The sequence below is a fragment of the Pseudogymnoascus destructans genome (assembly GCF_001641265.1).
Source record: "Pseudogymnoascus destructans isolate 20631-21 unplaced genomic scaffold scaffold_2, whole genome shotgun sequence".
NCBI classification, from domain to species: domain Eukaryota; kingdom Fungi; phylum Ascomycota; class Leotiomycetes; order Thelebolales; family Thelebolaceae; genus Pseudogymnoascus; species Pseudogymnoascus destructans.
In genome coordinates, this window is record NW_020167521.1 from 1600691 (window position 1) to 1619609 (window position 18919).

Sequence of the window (18919 nt, forward strand, 5' to 3'; positions counted from 1 at the left end):
TTTCAGCATTTTGAGAAGCACACAAAGCCCCGGAGTGTTGGTGGTTATCGCTTGTTAGTCCTTGATGGTCATGAGAGCCACCACTCAGACAAGTTTGAGGAGTACTGCAAAGAACACAACATTATTACGCTTTGTATGCCTGCTCACTCTTCCCATATACTCCAACCACTTGATGTTGGCTGTTTTGGCCCATTAAAGAGAGCTTACGGTCGGCAAATTGAAGATATGATGCGGGCTCATATTATTCACATTACTAAGGATGACTTCTTTCCTGCCTTCCACGCTGCATTTAACATTGCAATGACAGAAAGCAATATTCAGGGAGGGTTCCGAGGTGCTGGGCTTCTTCCATTTAGCCCTGAGAGTGTAATATCTACACTTGACCTTAGGTTTAAGACGCCAACACCTCCAACCTCTCGCCCAAACACCGCTCAACCATGGGTTTCTCAGACACCAAATAACCCAACTGAAGCTGTATCACAGTCTACTTTCATTAAAAACTGAATTGCGCATCATCAAAATAGCTCTCCAACCTCAATCTATGCAGCTGTTGACCAGTTTACAAAGGGTGCATCGCAAATAATGCATCAATTAGCATTGTTAAAAGCAGAGAACCAAAACCTGCGACAGGCAAATGAAGTGCTAAGCAAGCGCCGGAGAGCTAAAAAAACATGACTACAGCAAGGAGGATCACTTAGTCAACAGGTAGCACAGGAGCTACAGGACGAGAGGGACGTTGTGCAGCAAGTAGAGCAAGAAATAAGGGCAAGTAGTGGTCGGAAGCCAAGGGAAGAAACCCATGCACGTCGCTGTGGCAAGTGTGGTGAGACTGGACACAATGCGCGCACTTGTCAGATTGTAATAGACAGGTCTGAGGAAGAGGACTCCGAGTAGTTTTAATTAATTTATATTGTTGTGGTGGATTTATCGCAATTCTTATGGGGTAGTCGCGATATTTTGGCACTTTCGCTTGTTTGGCACTTTCGTTATACATGCACGTTACGACTAAATAATCATGATTATAAATTGATTTTCTAACCCTGCAGGAAAGGCGTAATGCTTTGGACCCGTCCGGCGCTATTAGAAGTGGCTTGTGTAGAGTGACAGCAGCGAAAGTTGTTGTATGTTCGATAGTTTGATAGTTTTCCGATAACTTATAGATTTATAGACAATTATTTTGGTTTCAATCTGGTATTCGACGCCATATAAGATAGTTGACCATCTTCAATGATCAACTCACTGATTTATCTTCCTTGTCGCAGTGCCTGTTCTCGTAGTCGATAGAGCTGTCGGCCTAAGATGTGTGGATGTCAAACTTCATTGTCGACCATAACCTAGCAAATCAGTTCTATTTAAAGACTAATGGAGCTGTATATAACTGATCTTCTGTTTGTTGAGACCATTGTCTCGTTCAGGGGCTCATCTTCTTCATGACTGTTTGCTGGCCACTTTCTACAAGTTCTTTTGTTTGAGGGGCTACACTTAACTGTCAGCGATATTCCCTAATATAGAACCAAAGCATCATTCTTCACCTTAGACTTTATTTAGGTTTAGGAGGACGACACAGCAGCTGTGCTACACGTGTATATCCATTCGCCACAGCCCAATACACAGCCGTCCTCCCAAACCTATTCACCACCGAATAACTATCTCCAGATTATAGATCAGGAACAAGGGAATAAAATCGATACGGAGCATCACAGCGGAGAGAAGAATCAAAGGTCACATCTAAAGAAAAACATCCAATCTCAAAAATACACATATATTGTTCTCCCTCACCCATCTATCTACCCATCCCTCATCTCCATATGTAAAATATCCAAACACATCCCCCCACCCATCCATACATCCCCCACCACAATATATACTATATATAAGGTTTAAGAATGAAACAATCCCCCCCAACCACCACCAATCGGGGTCCGGTGGACTCAAAGAAAGCCATGATCCCATACATAATCAAAACAAATCGACAGCATACCAGCTATCTCCCAACGCCCATCCTAAAAAAAAATGCACAACCATGAAGGTAAAAATGCTGTCGCTAAAGCGCAATATCGGGACACATCAACCACCAAAGCAAACATCACGCAACTCGACTAGGTGGGCGGGCGAGTAGGCAGGGGTCTAAGTCTGGAACGACCTAAACCTCCCCTCAAACCCCCTCAACCTCTCCTCCTCCACCCTCTTCTCCAGCATCCTCGTCGCCGCCACCGCCTCCTCCCTCTCATTCTGCAGCTCCATCACCTCAATCTGCGCCACATTCATCCTCCCCACCACCTCCTCCATCTCGCGATCCGCCTCCCCCAGCGCGCGCTCCAGCTCCTCGACTCGGCTCTTCAGCATGCCCACCCTCGACTCCTCGCCGACGTTCATCGCTTTGCCCCCAGACGTGACGTCTACGCGGGGACTCCTGACGCCGCCGGCGAAGAGGGGGCTCATGGGGGACTTGGGGGCGAAGAGGCGGGGGGAGCGGATAGCGTTCTTGACGCGGATGAGCGGGCTGTGGCGAGTCTCCTTGAGCTCGCGAACCTCATCCTCATGTCTCGCGGTGCGCTCTTCGGACGCCTGTTGCGCAGCCATAAGCGCCTCTTCAAGAGTACGGAGCTTTCCCTGCATCCCCATAATCCTCGCCACATTGGCATTCTGCTCCACCTCCCCGCGCTTGATCGTCTCCGCAAGACGAGCGCGGAGCGTCGAATTCGCAGACAGCTGGGCGCGTACCTGGCCCGCTAATCCCTCGATGTGCTCCGCGGCATGCTGGAGCTGGGAAGCGAGGTCGGTTTCGGTAGAGAGGTGCGAGAGCTCCGTGGTGTGGAGGGAGGAGACGGCGGAGTCGCGGTCGGCAATGGCGGTGGTGAGGGAGGTTTGGAGGGATCGGAGTGCCTCGTCTGTTGTGCCGTCGCGGGGGACTTGAGATTCCAGCGCCTTTACGCGATCAAGGGACGCAGCGTAGGTCTTCTTGAGCTCGGAGTATGCCTGCTCTAGCGACGAGGAGTTAGCGCTACTGCGCGAGCCCGGGATGTTTTCCGGGACGGCGACGCCTTTATCGACGAGGAGGTTGCGGAGGGAGCCGATTTCCTGCTCCGCGCGGTCGAGGTCCATTTTTAGGCCACTGAGGCCCTTCTCGCACTGCCACTTTTGCTCTATGGCTTCGTCGGCGCGGCGACGGAGGGTGTTGATTTCATCCCTCAAACTGGAGACGTCTTTGCCGTAGCCGGCGCGTTTGGGTGCGCTCTTGAGGGCATTGTCGCGCTCGATCTCGAGCTGGCGGAGGCGCTTGTCGTTTTCTTTTGTTTGGTGTTCTTGCCTCTCCAGTAGGCTCTTCAGCGCACGATGGAGCGCGTCCCGTTGGGCTTCGACGTCCTTCACGCGCTCAAGGAGCATGTCTCGTGACTCGACGCCTTTGGCCAGGGACATTGAAGTAGGCCGCGACCTCATTAAAGGTGTAGTAGTGACTGTAGAGTTCCTTACCGAAGTGGACCTCTTCAAGCCGGAATTAGGTTGTGGACCATCTTCACCGATGCTGTCCATATGTGATTGTATATCAGTCTGCAGCTTGCGCACGCTGTCGCCTCTAGTCAACTGCATCTGCTGCTGCGCCTTTGTGTGGTCGTATGCTAGCTTCTCATGTTCAGCGGCCTGCGCCTCTAGCCCTTCAACCCGAGCTCGTAGTTGTGGAATAACTTCGTCTCTGAGGTTGTCACGCTCATTATGAGACGTATGAAGCTCGCCTCTGAGTGCTGTCAGGAGATCTTCAAAGTTCTCCTTGACTTTCCGTTCGTCATTAAGTCGTCGCCTTAGGTCTTCGCATGTCGCTTCCACGTCTTTTAATCGACCGCCGCTGTCGAGAGAGTTGATGGACGCGAGGTCAACATGCGACACCTTCTCCTCTAGCCGGCGAATCTTCTTCTCAAGACCTGATCGTCGTGTCCTCTCCTCTTGGACTTTTTCTTGGCAATCCAGTCGTATTTGGGCCTTTTCACGGTCTGTTTTCCGCTGCATCCGCTCGATCTCTTCCGTTCTTGAATCTGTATCACCGCCATACTTGACCGAGCTCGTACCCGAGTCGGAAAAGTAATCACTTGTTCTCTTATTAGGTCCGCGAGGGTTGTCAACTTCCGATTGTAATCGTTCGACAAGATCTTCTAGTTCCATCTCCCTCCTTATAGATGTGGCCAGCTCGGCACTGATAGTTTTGAGTTCCTCCTCCATCTCTCCCACGTGAGACTCGCTGTCTACACTAGACGGTGCGAATTCCTCGTCAAAGAAGCTCTCATTCGCCGAATTGGCTTTAGGGACGTCGGTTCCAATCGGGATAGCGCGGCTGGCGATCGACTTTGAGAAGTGTTTCGCCGGGGACGTCGGCGAGGGTATGGGAGAGAAGTTCTTATCCTCTGAGAAAGTAGTCGTCGATGACGCCGGCGAGGTGTTTCCACCCCACCCGAAGAAGGAACCAAGTTTAGACGCTCCAGGCGACTTGGAGAGTTGTTTATCGGAGGGGCTCTTGATGCTGGTTGCGTCGAAGGAGGCGCCGCGGGCATCGTTGTCAGGCAGGCCGAGGTTGGGTGGTTGTGGATTCGCCGCGAAAAGGGACATTGTTCCTGATCGGGAGCGGTGTGCTGGACTCGAATCCTCGTATGTATAATAACTCGAGGTGGTGCTGAGGGCCGAGTCACGCCTCAATCTTGCATGGCGGACAGATGAGGTCGGAGGGGTGCCACCTATTGAGTGTTTGTGTGTGTGTGTGTGTGCGGCAGGGGTGGGTTGGTTTGGTGTGGCAGTCGGAAGCGTCTGATGAACTGAAGCTTCGATTACAGGTGACAACGGTCTGAATGGCTCCTGTGGGATGTCGAGACTGTTTACCCGGTCAGTATCTTTAACCCAAAGGGGAAACAATGTGAAGGGCTGGTAGGTAGGGTGGTATGCTTGGTGAGCAGAGGGATACGAGACGACGTACGTTGAGATTCTTTGTCCCTGGTGCGGCCCAGCCTCTTCCACGAAGTGAGGAAATCGGTGTACCGAAGGGTCGTAGAGCGTCGGGCTGTCTATCGACAGGCGTCTGAGGAATCTGGCAGACGGTGAGTCGAAAGTGCTGGCGCTCGATTCAACCGAATATCTGGCAACTAGAGGCAGCGCCGACAACGGTAACGGTTTTCTCTTGATGGACGAGGTGGTTGAAACAAGGGACGAAGCTCGCGGCCTCACTGTGTCGGCAGATTGACGATCGGGGCCTGGCTGCACGGGCTGGAACTGCGAGGGGAGGGAGGAGGAGACGTCAGATGGGGATGAGGCAGAAGGAGCATCAGAATGGGGAAGCGGGCGGGCCATGGCGTGTGGTGGTGGTGAGGGAGGAGGAGGTGTCGGCAATCGCGATGGCGGCGAGGGTGTCTGCGTCGATGCTAGGACGCAGAACCCTGTCATCTCGGGCGCCATGATCCGTTTCGATTAGGAACAAGGTCAATCAGACATGTAGACAGATGAAGATGTACAAGATAGAGACCAACGCCGACAGACTGGGCGTAGATTGGGTGTGATTAGGTGATTAGGTGTGATATGGATATTGAATGGGGACATCAATGTGTCTGGAGGAGGAGAGTGGCTGGTGGGATTGGGGAGAGGAGGGGGAGAGGAGAGAGGGAGGGGTCAGGGTCTCGGCAAGGCAAGGGCGTTAGTTCGTTAGTTCAGCGGAGTAGTCGAATAAGGCTGGTGAAGCGATGAAGCTAGGAGGGATTGCAATTTCAATTTCCTTGTTGACAAAGATGAACAAAGACGACAGCGGCCAGCCGTCTCTTCCACGACAGAATCCTACCTTGCATTCGCCGAGTGGCGGGTATTGGCGCATCTCCTTCTGTGACGCATTCTTTGTCTGTCTTGTCTGTCTTGTCTGTCTTGTCTGTCTTGTCTGTCTTGTCTGTCTTGTCTGTCTTGTCTGTCTTGTCTGTCTTGTCTGTCTTGTCTGACTTGTCTGCTTGTCTGTCTTGTCTGACTTGTCTGCTTGTCTGCTTGTCTGCTTGTCTGCTTGTCTGCTTGTCTGCTTGTCTGCTTGTCTGCTTGTCTGCTTGTCTGCTTGTCTGTCTTGTCTCATATCTCTCTTGTCTCTCATATCTCTCTTGTCTCTCATATCTCTCGTCTCTCTTGTCTCTCTTGTCTCTCATATCTCTCTTGTCTCTCTTGTCTCTCATGTCTCGACTCTTTTTTTGTCAAGCGCGCTAATTAGATGGCGGCAGGCGGTGGATTGGGGGAAGGGGTGTGGTCAGGAACAGCTAGTGACGAATGCGGGAAAGCGTCAGGGACAGATGGGAACGTGGAGGCGCCAATCGCTGGTGGGCGTGGGACGAAGGGGAAACCTCATTACAGCACGCGCTGCCCCCATTCGTCACGCTCACTCCATGTCCATCTCTCCATATCCAGCACCATCTAAACCCCCTTGGCCTCATCCCCTTGGCCTCATCCCCTTGCCCTCCTCCCCTTGGCCTCATCCCCTTGGCCTCATCCCCTTGCCCTCATGCCCTTGCCCTCATCCCCTTGCCCTCATCCCCTTGGCCCTCATCCCCTTGCCCTCATCCCCTTGGCCCTCATCCCCTTGCCCTCATCCCCTTGGCCCTCATGGAACACCAAAGCCGAGAAATACACACCGCAACCCCCCTAATTAACTCTCGCAGGGACTCCGCCCCCCTAACTAACTCTCGCAGGGACTCCGCCCATCCTAACTAACTCTCGCAAGGGACTCTGCCCATCCTAACTAACTCTCGCAAGGGACTCCGCCCATCCTAACTAACTCTCGCAAGGGACTCCGCCCATCCACTCACTCATCCCTTACTAACCGTCCAGCACCGACCACCACCAGACCCCGACTCTCCCCGTCTCCCCATCCCATCATCCACCCCCCCCCCACTCTACTAATTATCTGCCACTAAACCCACTCCGTCATGCCCCAAAAAATTCCCACATCTCCGAAATTAACCTTCACTTCAAAATTTAGACTCCACGCACCATGGGTTAAGATCAACCCAGCCACACCTCTGGCGCCCCCATATCGCTCCACCGGACGCTCGCTGGCATGGTCACTGGGGAGTGGTACGAGGTGAGCGGATTGTGTGAATAGCCGCATCGTTAATTGGGACTGGCCGCTGGGGAAGTCGGTCGTGGCTTCAGCTGCGGGGGAGGAGATGGGATTGGAATAACACACGGGGAAGGGGAAAGCTCCATCTCCAAGCTCCAGGCGGTCGATCGATCGTACGTTCGGCAAAAAGATCGCAATAACCTCTTCAGAACGGCAAGACTCCAAGCTCCGGGCTTGAGCTGCGACATATTACGTTGTGGCACAAAGGCGGAAACGATGGGTTGTTCGAGACAAGCTGATATTAGTGCTATCTACCCCCTACCCCACTGTCCAGCTCCTTCAACAGAACCAGGAACAGGAGAAAGGCGGTATATGAAAGATAAAGCCTTCACATCGTCAACTCGCTGTGCGTCCGCGCAGAAGGCAAGAGAAGCACATCACATACACCCATCCCCAGAGCCCAGCCAGACATTTCCCTCCCTTTCCATCCGTCCACCATTGCTACCCTGCCCGCTATGCATAAACAGAGAAAATGTTGAAATTCTCCGTTGAACGCCGATTGCTCAAAGCATGGAAATGCCTGTCCTGCTCCCCGTCTCGAATGTCTAAATGGTCTATGTTGAAAGACTTTTCCAAAATCAATCACAATATACATATCATGATTCTCGGAAAGCTTTTTGTAGCAACGTTGATAAAAAATGGCCGTTAAACAGGCCAAACTCAATAAAATGCAAATTCGCTTAACATAACCCCGCAGTCGTTGAGACCGCCCCGCCGCCCTGTGCATATAGACCCGTTTCGCCGCGTGTGAAAAATGTAAGGGAAAAGTTCAAGATGTCATCAGTCATCATCATGGGATCGAAGATGGCCGTTGTCGTCAAAAAGGAGGTAAGGAGGAGAGAGACGTTGAGTCCCTTTCGGATCTATTATTACTATTTGTGTCATGTGATGTGTGGTGTGTGAGGCGAAGCCGCTTAGAACTTGAGGGTCTTCGGCTTCTCCCAGGTGAAGCTCTGGTTGGTGAAGTGGCCGTTCTTGGCGGTCTGGAAGTAGATTGGCTTGGCGAGGTCGAGCTCCTTGACGATCACTCCCGGGCGGAGGTCGAAGTTGGCGCGGATGATCTTCTCGAGCTCGTCAGAGGTCTTGTCCGAGGTTCCGTACGAGTCGACGAAGATGGAGAGGGGCTCGGCGACACCGATGGCGTACGACAGCTGGACGAGGCAGCGGCGGGCAAGCTTGGCGTTGACGAGGGACTTGGCGATCCAGCGGGCGACGTAGGCGGCGGAGCGGTCGACCTTGGAGAAATCCTTTCCGGAGAAAGCACCACCTCCGTGAGCTCCCCATCCACCGTATGTGTCGACGATGATCTTGCGGCCAGTCAGACCGGCATCACCCTGTGGGCCACCGATGATGAAGAGTCCAGAGGGTTGGATCTAGTTTGGTCAGACAGGTGTCTTTTTAGAGGCGTCAAGGTCAACTTACGTGGTAGATGGTCTGGTCGTCAAGGTACTTGGCGGGGATGACCTTCTTGATGACCTTCTCGAGGATCTCCTTGCGGAGCTCCTCAGTGGTGATGGTCTCGGCGTGCTGGGCAGAGACGACGACGGTGTGAACTCTGAGAGGGACAACGGCACCGTTGTCGTGCTTGTACTCAATGGTGACCTGGGTCTTGGTGTCGGGTCTCAACCATGGGATGGAGCCATCACGGCGGGAAGCGCTCATCTCAGCGTTAAGCTTGTGTGCCAATTGAAGGGTCAATGGGAAGAGCTCAGGGGTCTCATCAGTGGCATAACCGAACATGATACCCTGGTCACCAGCACCGAGCTGCTCAAGAGCCTGCTCGTAGTGAAGACCCTGGGCGATATCGGGGGACTGCTCCTCGATGGCAACGAGGACGTTGCAGGTCTTGTAGTCGAAGCCCTTTGCGGAGTCATCGTAACCGATGTCCTTGATGGCACCACGGATGACCTTCTGGTAGTCAAGCTTGGTCTTGGTGGTGATCTCACCGAAGACCATGACCATACCGGTCTTGGTTGCGGTCTCGCAAGCGACCTTGGAGAGAGGGTCATCGGTCAAGCAGGCATCGAGGATGGCATCGGAGACCTGATCAGCGATCTTGTCTGGGTGACCCTCGCCGACGGACTCGGACTGTGGCAATGTGTCAGAACTTCATATTTCTCGCCAGAGCGGGGTTTTCAAGACTTACGGTGAACAGGAAGTTGCCCTGGTTGTGGTGGCCACCGGGGGTAGATCCGTTGGCAGTCATCTTGAATAGATTATGGGGGAGTAGAGAGAGGTTGAGGTATAAAGAAGATGAAGAGAAGATGAGGACAAGAAAGTGTCTAGAGGGGTATAGAGAGAGAGGGAGAGGGATAGTAGACAAGAAGAAGTTGAAGAGGGGAGAGGGGAATATTGAGAGATCGAGTCTAATTTATTTTAGCGAGACGAGAAGGCACCATTTCTGGGAAAATGTACCGATGTACCGACCAGCACAATAAACCGCGCAAGGTACAACAGGGCCACCGCCGAAAAAAGTAGGAAAACGACGGGCTTAGAGATGAAAAATTGTGCTGGCGATTGGGATGAAGATGGAGAATTCTCGAGGGCTTCTGAATTGATAGACACGCCTCATAACTACTATGGTAACTACTATGGTAACTACTATGGTAACTACTATGGTAACTACTATGATAGCTACTATGATAACTACTCGATATTATACCGAAAATAGGGCCAGGAGTACTTCGTCGGGCGGTGAGAATGGGCTGTTTATGTTTTGTTCCTTGTCCCTTCCGTAGCGGCCACATTTCAATCAACCAGCGCCTGAAATGCCCGAGTCGCACCAAGTGCGTGATGCACGTGCCCCCAATCACACACCCAACTCGCAACTCGCAACTCAACGCCAGTCATCCCCGCACTTACCATGGATTTCAACGAAAACCCCCTTAAACAGCTCATTCTACAGCACAATAACAATACACGTGTGCTACTTGAAAGACCTAAACCCTCACTTCTTTGAAACAAAACAGGTCGAGGTCCAGCCCTCCATCCCACGGAGCCTTCTCATTCGCCAGCCTTTCGGGCGAGGCTGACCAAGCAACGCTGCAAATGAATTTTCTATGATCGCATTCCTCAGCCTCACCAACCTTCCCCCCCCCCCCAAGCCATGCTGCGTCGACTTTAAGAAACTCATCCCCCACCAACACCAGTCTCTTCACAATGTCCAAATTCGGCGTGCTGGTCATGGGCCCGGCGGGCGCCGGCAAGGTCAGTCCCCATATCCCCCACTGTCCCTTGATCCCTTCTAATCCGTGCCCATAGACCACCTTCTGCAGCTCCCTCATCACGCACCTGCACCATAACCGCCGCTCCTCCTTCTACATCAACCTCGACCCCGCCGCCGAGACCTTCGACCACGAGCCCGACCTCGACATCAAAGACCTGATCTCCCTCTCCGACGTGATGGAGGAAATGGGACTCGGTCCCAACGGGGGTCTAATCTACTGCTTCGAGTTCCTCCTCGAGAACCTCGATTTCATCACCGAAGCTATCGACCCGCTCTCCGAGGAGTACTTAATCGTCATCGATATGCCAGGGCAGATCGAGCTGTACACGCATGTTCCTGTGCTGCCGGCGCTGGTGAAGCACCTCACGATGCAGGGGGGTTTGAGTGTTAATCTCGCGGCGGCGTATTTGTTGGAGGCGACGTTTGTGGTTGATCGGGCGAAGTTTTTTGCGGGGACGCTGTCGGCGATGTCGGCGATGATTATGTTGGAGGTGCCGCATGTGAATATCCTGTCCAAGATGGACCTTGTGAAGGGGCAAGTGGGGAAGAGGGAACTCAAGCGGTTTTTGGATCCCGATGCATCGCTGCTCGATGATGATCCTTCGGACCTCGGGGAAGGGGAGGGGCCAGGGGTCGGTGATCCTCTGGAAAACGGGAGTATGATGCGCGGCGAGAGTTTTCGGCGGCTGAATCGCGCGGTGGCGGGGTTGATTGAGAGTTTCAGCATGGTATCGTATTTGCGGCTTGATGTGCAGGATGAGGATAGTGTGGGGGCGATTCTGAGCTATCTCGATGATGCGATTCAGTATCATGAGGCACAGGAGCCGAGGGAGACGGGCGATTTGGCGGAGATCGAGTATGAGGATGGGGATGGGGGGGAGTAGGGTGTTGGGAGGAAGGGGTGGTTAAGTGGGTTATGCATTTGTTGGAGTTTGGGGGGGGGATAAACTGGGATAGGTTCGCATAGCGGGGGCGTTATACTGGTGCCTATCTGGGATTTGTTTGGGATCTTTTGTATAACAAGTATATTCAGCTTGAAAATGAATACTTGTAAAAGTTCTAGGATAAGGCTGGGAAAATTCATGACGACAACACAGATTTCAATCTCACTTCGCGAAGTCACAACACACAAATCAAATCATACCAGTAAAACAAATACAATTACCCATCCATTTATACCCAGCCCACAGCCAGAGCGACATCCAGAGATATAACCCTATTCTAAAAAAAAGCCACTAGCACACCTATCACTACTATCCCTCTATCACTACTATCTTATCTGTATGTGACCCCTAGCCAACATCATCCACGCACGCAATGCAATGCAATGCTCCCGATGGGCGAGAATAACCGCACCGAAAGAACAAAATAAATGACGACACGGATGGTATGACACCCCAGCACGACACCGCGTGCTGTCTTGCCTTTCCCCTGACGCCAAAAACGCACATATGGGATGGGTGGTGGTATGGTATAACCTCCCCCTAAACAATCCCCAGCACCCCGAATCCAACCACAGCACCAAAGAGATCAACCATGGGATTACAAAGCCACCCACGCTGCTCAAGTCTCAATCAAATGCCCCATCCCCCTCGGCACCCCCCCCGGCGACACCGTCCCCCTCCCCCCCTCCCTCCTCAACTGCGCACTCGGCGAATCCGGCTCCGCTGGCTCCGCCTTGCCTCCACCCCCAACCCCGTACTCGCGCTTCACCGGCGTTGTCTCGGCATTATTCCTCACCTCCACTAACGACAGCGGTAGCATAGGTGATGACGGGGCCGCCTTGCTAAGGTTCGGGAACATGGGCGCGATGGGCTCGTGCTTGATGGCCTTTCCCGAGGTAGCCTTGGAGGACTTGGTGGCTGTGAATGCCTTAGTGATCTTGGCGTTCTTCGCTGCGGCGGCGGGTTTCTTGGCCACGGGTTTCTTTTTATTCGCTGCTGCGGCGGCGGGTTTGGTGATGGGCTTAGTAGCGGTTCCAGAGGAGAAGAGCTTACGTTGCTTCATCTTCTTCAAGTCCTTCGACGGAGCGGGGCTGCGGGTTCGCGGGCTGGCAGTAGGTGTCACCATACCCTGCGTCTTCTCAACAGCCTTATGTATAGCCGCACTACCCAGCTCAACCTTCATCGGGGACTTCGGAGTCTCTCGCGGAGGAAGAACAGTATACGGCCCAACATCCTTGTCATCCCATTTTGGAATCGCAGCATGGCGCGCAACCTCATCGCAGTCCCCGCGAATCACCAGGTCCCAGCAGTCCTTGAACTCCAGACCGACTGGCTCGGGCCCGTGGTTGATCCAGGCTGTGAAGCCGTCTTTGCGGCCGCGCGCGACTTGGCACATCTCACGTGCGATGCGTTTTACGCCTGGGACTTTCAGGCTCGTGCCGACGACGATGACGGCGTCGGGGCGGCTCTTGAGATCGGCTGTTGTGACGGCGCCGATGGCTTCTTCGTCGGGGTTGTATTCGTTGTAGAGTACGATTCTGGGCCTGAGGCGGCCGATGCCGTGGCTCCTCTTTCCGGCTAGGGTGGTTCTGATCTCATCTAATTCCTCACATGCTTTACAAGACGGTGGCTCCGAACCCTCGAAAAGGGAGCCGTCGAAGTCAGATAGCGCTCTGCACTTGGTGCAGACCATCTTCTCCAATCCGCCGTGAAGCTGGATAGTTTTTGGCCACGGACCCCTTGAATTGAGCGGGATATTTGTCCGGAGCGGCTGTAGGGATGTATCGATCCCATCCACGTTTTGCGTGTAGAGGCGCATTAGACGGCCCTCTTCGGCAATGGTCGCGATCATATGGTGGAACATTGTTGGGTTTGCTTGCCGAGTTATGTGCGACATTTCGCGAACCATGTCATGAAAGGAGGCTGTTGATGAGTCGCTCTTGTATACGGCCGCATCAAAGAGGTCTTTTCCAGAAGACTTTAAATCATACTTGCTGCGAAGGGTGGTGAAGAGTCCAGTTGAAGAGCGAAAGTCGGGAACTTAAACCTAGTTAGTTTATGGCAAGATAAAAAGGATGGGCAATTTCTTACTGCCTGCCGAAACGGAAATTCCAGCTCCTGCAATTACAACAATCTTCCGCTTCGTCCGTAGGACTTTGAGAAGACGCTGAAGCTGCATGTCATCATTGGCCAACTTCTCCGGATCGGTGCTCTCGTCGAGGATGTGCAGATCTAAGTACTCCGTCGTCCGTTCCTTGGGTTGAGCTAGCTTGCGCTTCTTTGCTGGCGGCGGGCCCTCAGCCTCGTCTTGCATGTCTGGTGCTGTAGAAGACGACCTACTCCCCGACGGCTGAGAAGACCTGGGAGACGGGTATTCGTATGGTGGCGTTGGTGACCTGGATCGCATAGACAGAGGGGACGAAACCAGGGACTCCAGTGGAGACGGAGGCGGCGACATGCCCGGCATGTCGTCCATTCTAGCGGCTGTAACTTTGGGATATTCGAAATGGGGGGGTGTGCTCCTGCTGCGGAATTACTGACTCATTTTCGAGATGTCTGTGTCGTTTAGTTGTCGAGTTGGGGGGGGGGGGGGGGTTTGTGGAAATGGGAGCGGCGGATGACGAGGTATGAAGGAAGGTATGAAGGAAGGTACGCTGTTAGGTCGTTGGAGAGGCTCTTTCTTAGCCTTAGGGTGGGTGTTTTGTTTTGGTGAATGGGCTGGCTAGTTTCTTTAACCGAGAGTCATAATAAAATGGCGGGCATTCCTGGCGCCAAAGTGACATCGCACATGTGATATCAACCTCTTTATAATATAATATACGCCGGAAAATAAATAAAAATCACAGCTAGCCCTACTATATTCCAGCTTCTTATTCTTAGGTTTTTCTACATCTCTCTCCGGGCGTCATTTTACGATCATCTAGATCATTTATTGGAGGATCCGCTGGTTGCCGTCGCTGGTTGCTGTGTCAATGGGTGGAATGGGTGGGTGGATGTTCCACTAAGAGAGACGCGGACTAACCCCCCATTGCCCCATTGTGCGGCATCCCTGCAGCCTGTGGGAAAGCGCCAACTTTTGTCCCAGTGCATGGACATACATACTACTACTACTGACGGAATCTCCAGAGTCCGTTGCTTCAATATATACTATAACGCATCTATACTATAACGCATATAACGGCTAATAGGCTCTATAATCACTCTTGATCCCATTTATATACATAGCCATTTATATACATAGTTACCCTACAACCCCAATCACGGCCGGGAAAATTATTCGCTTGCCGTAATTAGCAGCCGCATGGTGGTGCGCTACGCTATTCGCCCGCGTGGGAAGTAGAAGAGTGATGCCGCTCATGATGGACGATGATATGGAGGTCGACATCGATGACCTCTTTGGAGATGGGGCTGGCGGTCTCTTACCTCCTGCCCGGCCATCGCCGAAAGAGCTCGTCCAACGGGTCGACGAGCTTCGTGGAAGTGGGTGCTGCCAGTACGTCCTGAATCCCCACGACGAAGACTGAGGAAACACAAGCTGACGATAGAGAAAAGGAGTATTGCGTGGTCACGCTGGGGATCTATTGCTTCCATCACTTCAAATGGGCTAGGCTTGGAATTCCGTAATCTGCGGATTCACCCCAAAGATGGCTCTTGGGACTTGAGTGATGCTACCATTATCCCTCAGATCGCCCCAATCGCCGATGGTGGCCAACTAAAGCATCTCTGTTGGAGCCCCAATGGAGCGGACTTGGTTGCCATTGATTCCGCTGGCCGTATTGCAATATTGAATCTTGGACAATCCTTGAACACGCCCACGTTCACGCGGAACAGCAACGTAGATCCTATTGAGGACCTTCGCGCCGTCGTTGGTGCGTACTGGCTAAATTTATCGCCCTCAAATCTGCGACAGGTAGGTTTGCATTGCGTCTTGGGAGAAGCCTCTCTAAATATTTCCTAGCCTGGCATTCAAAGTGTAGCTGTCAAGACGTCGACGGACTATAGGTACGAGATATCTCAGGCCATAGCCTTCGGGCCTTGCTTTCCAAACGCCCACAAGTCGGCCCTTGTCACCGTGAGTACAGGTGGCACTTTGTCGCTCCTGTGGCCCCAAGCAGATGGAAAATGGTATGAGTTGTCTTCAGAGATTGAAGGTATCTCCTCCTCAGACGACCTCATCACGCATGCTTCAATATGCGCAGATAAAAGTATGTATCTCGGAGGTCACAAGTCTTGCAACGAAACTAACTCGGCGGCTAGATAATACCCTGCTTCTGGCATTTGCAACAACGGCAAAGAAGCTGAGCATAGCCAGAGTTGCTATAAAATGGGGCAGTCCTACCGCCAACGCTCCCGATCGGCCCGTCAATCCTGCATTGAACACAGTGACGCCAACTATTATTATTCGGCTTTTATCTGATACCAACTGGATGGATGGGAGTACTAGCGATCCATTCCATCTTTCGCCGTCTATGGCTGCGTTGTCCCATTTATCTATTTTATCACCATCCCCTGATGGACCTGGTGGCCGCCCCACATCACCAACAGTCATTACTATCAGGTCTCACTTACCGAACTCCCTGTCTCAATATAATCAAGATACCCACAGCCTCATTAACAGATGGGAATTATCCGAGGCTTCTCCAAGTGTTCATCCCGCTTTTGAACAGCTGAGTGCGCGTCGAAATAGTGTTGGATCGAAGCCAGGGGTGAGCATTATCCGTCTACATTACCGATTCACTGCTGACATATATTACAGCCCTCACCAAGTCTAAAGAAACAGGAAGGATTTACGTCTAATAAGGTAGTGATCTGGATGGAAGCGATTTACTTTGAACGAATCATTTGCTTTGGTTATAGTGACGGGTCGGTTGAATATCGTGACCGAACATCTTTGGCAGAACTATTTACACAGGGAGGGTTGGACAAGTTTTCTCATATTTCACAAATAGGGTTTACCTATAATGGCTATGAACCGAGTGAGTCTTAGAGCTTTCTCAAATCTATTTCTTGCTAACGATATCGGAAGGTTTGGTCGGAGCACTGTCCCCCACTCATCTGTCGGTCGTCCAGAAAGGCTGCGATGGAAAGATTAAATGGAACCCGCTGGTTTACAACATGGGCGATATCGGCACTTCCCTTCAAGATAGTAAGATCCCCTTCATACAGTCTGATTTATAAGCTAACATTGTGTAAGCACAATATGCAGCAGTCATCGCGGGGTTCAACATGGCTTGCTCGACGGCGATAATGAACTCTAGCAACCATGATGATCTGATGGCAGCAGCTAGTAAATTCAAACATTTGCCATGTAAGTACAGCAAACCCACGCCAGGTTGACAAATGCTAATCTTGTATACAGCCTTTGCATTCGACTTAGTTTCAGAGGTTTCGAAAACCCTCAAATTTAACGTTGACTACTCTGAAAAATCGCATCACGATTCGCTGATTCGAAACCCATCCATACAGCTCTCACTGAGTATACAGAATGCTCTAGGATACAATGGTGATGCTCATAAGCGGACATTTGAGTCGAATATTGCTTGGATAAGCCTTCAACTCCGCAATTGTGTTGTCCTGATTACAATGGCTATGAATATCAGAGTACCTATCCCCGATCAACAGAAAAATGTATTGGGGCTAGAGGATCCCGGTAAGTTCACTCCTTCCATGAGGGTGTTCAGTTACTGATAGCTCCAGAGGTCATACGTCTACTCGCGGGCTCAGTCCGGTGGTGCCTGGACCTCATGTCCTGGCTTATAGACTGTCTTCTGCACCCTGAGGGCCCAGAGGTCTTCGAGTCAGTAACCAAGGGCGAAGATGGGTCAATACCACTCCTTAGTGCCCATCTACTTGCAACCAACAACATCGCATTGCACGTCCTCCTCTCATCAGCAACAAGAGGGTTCCTCACTGGCATCTGCCGCCGGCTCGCCCATCTCGATTACACTGCACGCAAAGCCATGTCAGCAGCGCAGAGCGTCTCTGCTCCTCCCGGCCAGTCCGCGCCACTAATCTCCAACTCCCTCCGCTCCTCATACATCGCAATCGCGACACTCACCTCATCATCAATCGTGCCAATCAGCCGCTTCGAAGCCTTCGTCGCTCGCATCGCCGATGTCGTCAAGGAAGCCTACACCGCGGGGAAATTCCCCTCGCAGCAGCAGGCACAGGGCGTATCGGGCGACTGTAGCAGAAATGATGTTGAGCAGGGGATATTGTTTGGGGGGGCGCTGCCTGAGGTTATGGCTCCGGCCATATCGCGCATTTTTAGCGAGGAGCTCCCGAAGTTGAGGGCGGAGATTGATCCGTCGAGGCTTTTCTTTCATGACTTCGGCATCTTGGGGTTGCCGGAGTCGAATGCTTCTATGGGCAAAGGGGCTATGAAGGGTAGCGCGACGACGAGCAACGCACAGTATAGGGTAAATCACACGATAGACATTTTCTCTCGCGTGCCGATTCAGTTGGGGGTGAAGCCAGAGGAGGCTCAGGGACTAGATGCAAGGGGTTCTCGCCCGGGGAGGCGGTGGAGGAGATGTGTTAGGTGCGCGGCGGCTATGGAGGATATCCACAGCTTGACGCCGCCGGTACAGTTCCTAATCATGCAGCAGAGACGTTGCTACTGTGGCGGGAACTGGGATATTCTCGCGGGGGCGAGGGTGGTTGCTTGAATTGTTAGACGTTGGTATAGCATGGAGTGTGACTATGGGAAGAGGGGTTTTGGATAGTGCGTTGCGTTACCAGCTTAGACCAAGGTGATTTACAGCGTTTTGGGAAGAGGAGATGGCAATACATACTGAGAATCAATATTATCACTGTTATGACAGGTCTCACTCATGATATCTACCAGGACTAGACTAGGTAGCTACAAATTGGGTTGCGGATAAAGTAGTGAGGGCATTTTTATCGAGGAACAGGGGAGGGTGGCCTCATACACTGAACCCATCGACGATAATGCCATGTCTGAATGCGACGCGGCCATGATGGTCTAGCTGCCAACTTTTCACGACTTCGTCAACACACAATGTCTCAGAAAACGGGGTATGACAATTGTTCAACCCACGACTTGACTCGGAAACGTATGTCTGTTCGGCATAGATACGGTAACTTAGTCATCGTCGTCTCTCCCTTCCCTTTATCTATCAAGTACCAGTTCATCGATATTTCGCGCTAATTGCGGGAGGATCCAGTAATAATTTGCTGAAGGGACGAGGTGGACGACCAGGAGGGATCATCGGGCCTTGTACCTGAGGTTTCGCACGGGCCCGTCTTACCCATTCGACACCATGTCCGTTGGCGCCAGTGTTTCCCGTCTTGCCCATCACCTCCTCGCCCATCACACACACACACACACACACCTGTTTGTGAGAATCTACCCCCCCCCGCGTCCGCGATATTTCCTTCCTTCCTACCAGCATGGGCTGGTCAGCCGGAGAAGAGGTCTGGGTTGGGTGAGGTGGCGGGAGTGGGGGAGGGAGGGTATTACGGACCTTGGACTGTAACGGTGCTGGTGCGGTCGCTAGGCCGCTATTGTTTCGAGTGCTTGCATGGGAGTTGCATGGGAGGAGGGTCTGGTTGGTGGGATACACAGACCCTATCTCTTACAGTACTATGCGGAAGGGTAAC

The 18919-nt window shown here is 52.3% G+C and overlaps 5 protein-coding genes across 5 annotated transcripts; 2 read left to right on the forward strand and 3 right to left on the reverse strand.

The window, feature by feature from the left end:
- Positions 1–1770: 1770 nt before the first annotated feature.
- Positions 1771–5751, reverse strand: VC83_01142 (uncharacterized protein). The gene is made up of 2 exons (XM_024464827.1): positions 4961–5751; positions 1771–4858 (listed from the first exon to the last, which is right to left on the reverse strand). The coding sequence occupies exons 1-2, from the start codon at positions 5434–5436 to the stop codon at positions 2128–2130; spliced, it is 3207 nt and encodes a 1068-aa protein (XP_024327966.1). The 5' UTR covers positions 5437–5751; the 3' UTR covers positions 1771–2127.
- Positions 5752–6530: 779 nt separating this feature from the next.
- SAM2 (methionine adenosyltransferase sam2) lies at positions 6531–9457 on the reverse strand. The gene is made up of 3 exons (XM_024464828.1): positions 9273–9457; positions 8549–9214; positions 6531–8499 (listed from the first exon to the last, which is right to left on the reverse strand). The coding sequence occupies exons 1-3, from the start codon at positions 9330–9332 to the stop codon at positions 8041–8043; spliced, it is 1185 nt and encodes a 394-aa protein (XP_024327965.1). The 5' UTR covers positions 9333–9457; the 3' UTR covers positions 6531–8040.
- A 58-nt stretch (positions 9458–9515) lies between these two features.
- Positions 9516–11497, forward strand: FET5 (ATP binding protein). Its single transcript, XM_024464829.1, has 2 exons — positions 9516–10333; positions 10388–11497. Exons 1-2 carry the CDS (start codon positions 10286–10288, stop codon positions 11234–11236), a joined length of 897 nt encoding a protein of 298 aa, XP_024327964.1. The 5' UTR covers positions 9516–10285; the 3' UTR covers positions 11237–11497.
- On the reverse strand, positions 11498–13907 carry VC83_01145 (uncharacterized protein). Its single transcript, XM_024464830.1, has 2 exons — positions 13388–13907; positions 11498–13336 (listed from the first exon to the last, which is right to left on the reverse strand). Exons 1-2 carry the CDS (start codon positions 13770–13772, stop codon positions 11916–11918), a joined length of 1806 nt encoding a protein of 601 aa, XP_024327963.1. The 5' UTR covers positions 13773–13907; the 3' UTR covers positions 11498–11915.
- A 361-nt stretch (positions 13908–14268) lies between these two features.
- On the forward strand, positions 14269–18351 carry SIN4 (mediator complex subunit). The gene is made up of 9 exons (XM_024464831.1): positions 14269–14789; positions 14849–15206; positions 15255–15501; positions 15554–16002; positions 16053–16272; positions 16323–16442; positions 16491–16604; positions 16656–16946; positions 16994–18351. The coding sequence occupies exons 1-9, from the start codon at positions 14644–14646 to the stop codon at positions 17962–17964; spliced, it is 2916 nt and encodes a 971-aa protein (XP_024327962.1). The 5' UTR covers positions 14269–14643; the 3' UTR covers positions 17965–18351.
- Positions 18352–18919: the final 568 nt, after the last annotated feature.

Excerpts from the sequence above, each read along its gene's own strand:
- VC83_01142 (XM_024464827.1), bottom strand. The coding sequence starts at position 5,436 with ATGGCGCCCGAGATGACAGGGTTCTGCGTCCTAGCATCGACGCAGACA. Across the intron at positions 4,859-4,960 it reads CAGGGACAAAGAATCTCAAC|TCTCGACATCCCACAGGAGC; the intron begins GTACGTCGTCTC and ends CCGGGTAAACAG.
- FET5 (XM_024464829.1), top strand. The coding sequence starts at position 10,286 with ATGTCCAAATTCGGCGTGCTGGTCATGGGCCCGGCGGGCGCCGGCAAG. Across the intron at positions 10,334-10,387 it reads GCCCGGCGGGCGCCGGCAAG|ACCACCTTCTGCAGCTCCCT; the intron begins GTCAGTCCCCAT and ends CCGTGCCCATAG.
- SIN4 (XM_024464831.1), top strand. The coding sequence starts at position 14,644 with ATGCCGCTCATGATGGACGATGATATGGAGGTCGACATCGATGACCTC. Across the intron at positions 16,443-16,490 it reads CGGCACTTCCCTTCAAGATA|CACAATATGCAGCAGTCATC; the intron begins GTAAGATCCCCT and ends ACATTGTGTAAG. Across the intron at positions 16,947-16,993 it reads ATTGGGGCTAGAGGATCCCG|AGGTCATACGTCTACTCGCG; the intron begins GTAAGTTCACTC and ends TGATAGCTCCAG.
- SAM2 (XM_024464828.1), bottom strand. The coding sequence starts at position 9,332 with ATGACTGCCAACGGATCTACCCCCGGTGGCCACCACAACCAGGGCAAC. Across the intron at positions 9,215-9,272 it reads AGGGCAACTTCCTGTTCACC|TCCGAGTCCGTCGGCGAGGG; the intron begins GTAAGTCTTGAA and ends ACATTGCCACAG. Across the intron at positions 8,500-8,548 it reads ACGACCAGACCATCTACCAC|ATCCAACCCTCTGGACTCTT; the intron begins GTAAGTTGACCT and ends TGACCAAACTAG.
- VC83_01145 (XM_024464830.1), bottom strand. The coding sequence starts at position 13,772 with ATGGACGACATGCCGGGCATGTCGCCGCCTCCGTCTCCACTGGAGTCC. Across the intron at positions 13,337-13,387 it reads AATTTCCGTTTCGGCAGGCA|TTCCCGACTTTCGCTCTTCA; the intron begins GTAAGAAATTGC and ends ACTAGGTTTAAG.